Genomic DNA, 6,000 nt, shown 5'->3' on the forward strand with positions numbered 1-6,000 from the left:
ATTTAAGGAGTTGGACAAATATATTTAATCGATGTTCCTTGACAAATGGCAATTAATACACATTTCGATATTGTGATAAAATGGGAAGTTTATTTCTGTAACAGAGCCATTTACAGCAACAATATACATAGGATTGTTACAATACAGGCTATAATAAATAGTTTCCCACAATAATCCATTCATTTTTATGTTTGGGTCAATGATATCTACTATACAAAGCCACTGATTTCTGTCTGAAGAACCAATCCTTAGACAGTTGCAAGTATTTTTTTACCTTTCATCTAAGAATCAGAAATTAAATGAATATACTTCCTGGTATGTTGTTATGGACAGCAAAGGAGGAAAATGTAAGGAAACTGAGTGGAAACATGGATACAGTATAACAACATTAAACATTCAGTGTCTTTTTCACTGAAAAGATTATGTCTTTAATCTGGGGAACGCTGTTGTCTTCCAGAATCTTAGCGTAGGGCATTGGGATGTCTACACCGGTCACTCGAGTGGCAGGTGCATCCAAGTAGTTAAAAGCGGGACCTGCAATAAATGGGATGGTAAAAATGTAAAATCAGATTCCAAGATTTTACTGCTACCATTTAAGGCAGTGTACAGAACGTACAGACTCAACACCTTATTCCATTACCAATGTACGGTTGATTCCTTACATTCAAACCATTTGCATCACCTACAGTTGCATCAACAGGCAATAGTCATATCACTTACCCTCCATGATCTTGGCACAGATCTCAGCTCCTACTCCAAACTGTGGCCATCCGCCCTCCACCGTCACCAGGTGGTTGGTCTTCATCACGCTCGCCTCAATGGTCTCAATATCCAGAGGTCTGATGGTGCGCAGGTTAACGACCTACAGTTTGAAAAGTTATGTTTTCATTCATTTTACTAATTTTCATATTTCTAATGTTACTGAGGATGATGATGATAGCGATGCATCCCTCTTACCTCACATTCAATCCCGTCTTTGGCCAAGACGACAGCAGCGTCCAGACAGTGACTAACATACCGGGAATGTGTCACGAGACTGACGTGAGTGCCTGCAACAAACAGCATGGATACATAGACAAACTTTCCAGGATAATAACTCAAAATTGCATAATGTAAGCCGTGGCAACTAACGAGAATAGATTAGTAATACGAGTTTGAGCATCAGACCAGATTGGAAATGTATTGCTCTATTTTTCCTCACCTTGTCTTTCAACCTTGGCTTTTCCGATGGGAATGGTAAAGTCCTTAGACTGGGCCTCCTCTGACATTTCAAATGCAACTCCATACATCAGCTCATTCTCCAGAAAGACCACTGGACAAAACATTCAGAGACAATAGAGTTTGATTTGATTTCTCACCATGGAATCAACGTGAATGTCTTCAAACAAATCCCATCCCATCTTCCTATGAGCAGTTCAACTGGCAATTTCTAAACCGCTCATGGTTTATAACTACTTAAAAAAAAAAACATTCTAACCGGGATTGTCATCTCTGATGGCTGCTTTGAGGAGACCCCTGGCATCTTCAGCATTCCATGGACTCACTACCTTGAGGCCAGGGCAGTGTCCATACCAGGCTGCGAAGCACTGGGAGTGCTGGGCAGCCACACCCGCAGATGCACCGTTAGGCCCCCGGAACACGATAGGGACAGACTGACGGCCGGCCGACATGTAGTAGGTCTTAGCTGCAGAGTTGATGACTTGGTCGATGGCTTGCATAGAGAAATTAAAGGTCATGAACTCACAGATTGGCCTCAGTCCTGCCTGGAAATAGAAAAAGGACAAGATTTTTTTTCACTCGTACAAATCAACAGATGGGTCACATGGAAGAGCAACGTCCTTGTGTCTGTGAGTGACTTACCATAGCAGCCCCAACTGCGATACCAGTGAACCCCATCTGCAGGGAGGACGTCAGACAGTTAGTGACAACAAACCCAACAAAGCATTACTGTGGAGAATCAGGCAGCAGCCTTTTTCTTTTACCTCCGTGATAGGCGTGTCGATGATGCGTTTGTCTCCATACTTCTTCCACAGACCCCTGCTCACCTGTGAGTTCACAGTTCAGAGGGATGTTATCAGTTACAGTTTATTAACCCACGTCATAAATACCACCGATAAGGACACATTTTACATACAACTGGAATCATATGAAACCCTATCTTAATTTATGAATTTCTATAGAACTAACCCTACTACAATCACATGCTCAGATGCAGTCATTTGTTACCCAGGACACAATCACATCCAATCTAAAAAAGATGTCTCTGACCACTGGATACTGAGAGTGAATTGGCATGATTCAAAGTCATTGTACTGAGAAAGTGTCGATGAATGTTATTCTCTCACCTTGTAGGCACCGTCATACTGTGCCACTTCCTCCCCCAGCAGGAAGACTCTCTCATCCCGCTCCAGCTCTTCATCCATGGCCTGGTTAAGAGCATCTCTGACTGTTACCTGAGTTTGAGAAGAAGATGAACACCATTCACATCTTTATGTCATAACTAATGTTGATATGAAGATAAATGTATCTTATGTTTATTAATCTAGGTAATCTACTACGGCAGTGGAATTTCTCACTTCCCTCGCTCTCGTTGTCAATCTACAAAAACTGATGCATAGCCCAAGCTTCATGAATTCAACAAAATAAAGACGAGTCTATCAACTTAAATTTAACGCGGCACAGCCAGCTACAGATGTATTGTCTGTCCTGACCGGACTAAAACGATTTGACAGCCTGGTTGGCCAACTACATTGGCGACATCGTTGAATTTAGATTTTTTTTAACTACATCCTATCCTACCAGTAATATAATTTACTGTCACACTGTCATCGCTTCTTAAAATGTTTAGTCCGTACGAGTTTTATAGTTTTGAAGGTTAGCACTCTAGCTAGCTCTAAGCTACATCTTCACATTGGAAAGCAACCTGCACAGAAGCCGGTGACGTTTTGTGGAACTCCCTGCGCAGGACAACCGATACGGCATTCTGTAGAATACAAAAGAAAGGCACATGTCAACATGTAATCGCCACAAGCTATACACATTTTAATGTTTTAAAATAAATCTGATGCATACCCTCCCTGAGCGCAGAAAACACCTCAACGACGCCATGTTTGTCCTGTCCTCTGATAGAGAATGCGAGTGTCTGTGTCGGCTCGTGATTTGGTCCAATCAAAGCTAACGTTAGTGTGGTGTGGGGGGTGTTTTTTTTGTAGAGAACCAATGGGAACGCTCTACGATGGAGGACGCGGAAGAGCTGTCAAAATCCAAGGGCAAGCAAGCCAGCGTCTGTGTCTCAACACATTAATAAATAAATGGAAATGTATTTGATTTGACAACTACATTTTTAGGTGAGTTACAAAAGCCAGAGGAAAAAAATTGTTTGCTGTGTCTGATTACATTTATTTTAATATCTTGCCCTACCAAAATCCATCTGGCAAGTCAATCCTTTAGAACGGCTGAAACCATGTCAGATTTTCTCATTCCATTCCAATAGTGAGAGGAGAAGCATGCAAAGGAAAAAAGAGCATTCGCCACACATTTCAATCCAGTATTTTTAATAAAATAAGTATAATTGGACAAGGTGAGAAACATTGGTTTTCCTCTTGCAGTATAGAACATATAAAGCCCCAAAAAATAACGCAGCAAATGGCAATGGATGGATTTATGTGCCTGCCAAAAATGTTAGGAAAAATATTTCACTTTCCACCTAAAGTGCATCTTCAACTCTCAGCTATTTATACACAAATCCTTGCTGCCATTTTATAGTTTATACCCCAGTTTTTTCCAAAACAATGAGTTGAGAAGCACGCATAAAACCAAAAGTATTCACCCATGTGCCAACATCGGTAAACTATGCATCTTCAACACAGTTCAATCCAATTAGTAGTTTCTGCAGATTGGTCGTGATGAAACAGGTTTTGATATCCCACCCATCAAAAGTCTGCTCATAATTGAAATATTTGATTTATGCAAATCAATAATAACTGCCTTTCACTGAAAATACAGTTCAGTCACTCACCAGTTTTCAAAAACTGAAAGCAAATATATTCTGTTTAAACGCTCATTCATAAAATACATATTAAACCAGGCAAAATATGCTGATAGTACATAATATTGTGCAAATAAACCAAATACAGATGTCTCAAAAATAAAACACAGGTTTTCTACTCTCACTTGCAACAACACAAGTATACATGTAATCAAGCCATTATGAGTGTACACAACATAGTATGTGGACACTTTACACAGTAATGCAGATTGTAATTTTGCTTTTTAAACTCCCAAGAATCTCTTCCTCCAATGCCTGATACAGTGGTAGAGTTGTTAAAAATGTCATATCATGCCATTAGCAGACACTGAAGCCTCTTTTCGTAAATAGGATAACTCACTACAAATTATCCCTGTATATTACTCACAATTATCTAAGTCCAGCATCATTCTCAACCCAAAAGGTAAAGTGCTGCCAAGAAATGGTCCATAACATTGCCTGTATACGTTATGTAGTCATTTGTGTGAACGTTTCACAAAGAAATCATAACACAATCTTCAAGTTATCCTCATTCCTAATTTAAGTCAACATCAAGGGTTGGAGAACTGGTCTTCGGTGTGATCATGACAACTCTGCTAATATCCTTCGGCACATAGATACATTTGGCACACTGTCAGCCCAACAGTCTTCTGGGTGCAGAACCCCAATGCTTGAAACACAAGCAGGATAGCATGTTGAAAATCAAACAGTCCCACTCAAATTCATGTAGAAGTTCTTGCGGTCGTATTGCGATAGTAGAAGCAATGTGTAAGCAAACCGCATCCCGACTCAAGTCATATTCTCCTGTAAACCAGTGAGTGTCCTGTCGTCACCAACTTCCTCACATTTTGGACACATCAAAATGACAAGTCACATCAACATTCAAGTCAATGCATGGGAAGGATGTTGATCAGAAAACATATACTTCAAACATGGACATTTGTCCAAGGAGTTCCTCTTCCAGAAGTTACTGTAAACGATCCAAACCTGCCTACCTGAGACCAGGCCATTTAAGATCCAGTCCCTTGCTTCAGTCTAACATCTGAGAGGGAATAACTTTATTATTATTTTTTTTTTTTTTAATGTTCTAAACCAAACTAAAACCCGGACATTTTCTCCAAAGTGGTTCTTATTAAATGTGGGAGATACTGCGATCGCAGGTCTCAGCCCTCTTCAGTTTTCCTTTGCTGAAAGTCTGGATGGAGCTAAGCAAAGCGGTGCGGGTCACTCCATTAGTAGATGGTGGGGGGTTGAGGGACTGGCCTGGGTCACTGGCTGGGGGCGGAGGAGGCGGGGGTGGTGGAGAGACTCCTGCATGGATAGAACACAACTGTCAGACACAGCGAGTCTATGTCAGTATATTTACAGTCCATTCAACCAGCCTGTGAAGAACTACCCATTCAACCTCACTGTGGTAGATCCTACAACAGGCAGTGCCACAATAGTGAATAATACATGATCCTATAATGACATTTCAATACTCTTACATCGGTTTGACCAAATGTTCTGGCTAAAACCCTTATTATTTAGCAATATTTCTCACACATAACCATGACATAGACATCACAATCTACAATGAAAACGGAATAGCCTAAATCCACAGGGATTTAGGATTCAGTCATATGGGACAGCTGTTGAAACACAATTGCTCGAAGGTGGGTGGCAGAAGGGAAAGTTATTCATAGAATCATTGCAGATTGTGACATTTTAAAGCTGTATACACCCTTTTCAAAGCAAGCAAAGCCAAAACAGAACGATGACAAGACGAAAATAGGCTTCCTCCATGGTGTTCGTGCTTGAAAGAATAGTTGTCACTGATGTTAGTAAAGAAGAATGGAGAAAGATTTGTGATATATTTCTTATACAGCAAATGACAAGCTTGAACTTGAGAAAACAATACAAAATTGACTGCAGACTGGCATGCAGAGCTGCTTTGACAGTGTACTAGGCAAAAGAAACTTGCACGAACTAGG

At 40.5% G+C, this 6,000-nt stretch overlaps 2 protein-coding genes across 2 annotated transcripts in view; both read right to left on the minus strand.

Annotated features, from left to right (window-relative positions):
• Positions 1–68: 68 nt before the first annotated feature.
• Positions 69–3,170, minus strand: pdhb (pyruvate dehydrogenase E1 subunit beta). The gene is made up of 10 exons (XM_062460610.1): positions 3,073–3,170; positions 2,924–2,983; positions 2,346–2,453; positions 1,983–2,045; positions 1,861–1,896; positions 1,478–1,763; positions 1,202–1,312; positions 958–1,049; positions 721–862; positions 69–534 (listed from the first exon to the last, which is right to left on the minus strand). The coding sequence occupies exons 1-10, from the start codon at positions 3,106–3,108 to the stop codon at positions 389–391; spliced, it is 1,080 nt and encodes a 359-aa protein (XP_062316594.1). The 5' UTR covers positions 3,109–3,170; the 3' UTR covers positions 69–388.
• Positions 3,171–3,537: 367 nt separating this feature from the next.
• pxk (PX domain containing serine/threonine kinase) overlaps positions 3,538–6,000 on the minus strand; it is a 9,905-nt gene continuing 7,442 nt past the window's right edge. The window contains exon 18 of the mRNA XM_062460609.1: positions 3,538–5,338. Coding sequence (XP_062316593.1) covers positions 5,160–5,338 — 179 coding nt within the window. The 3' untranslated portion in view covers positions 3,538–5,159. The remainder of the gene's footprint in view (positions 5,339–6,000) is intronic.

This window comes from Osmerus eperlanus, chromosome 1, assembly GCF_963692335.1.
Source record: "Osmerus eperlanus chromosome 1, fOsmEpe2.1, whole genome shotgun sequence".
Lineage (NCBI taxonomy): Eukaryota > Metazoa > Chordata > Actinopteri > Osmeriformes > Osmeridae > Osmerus > Osmerus eperlanus.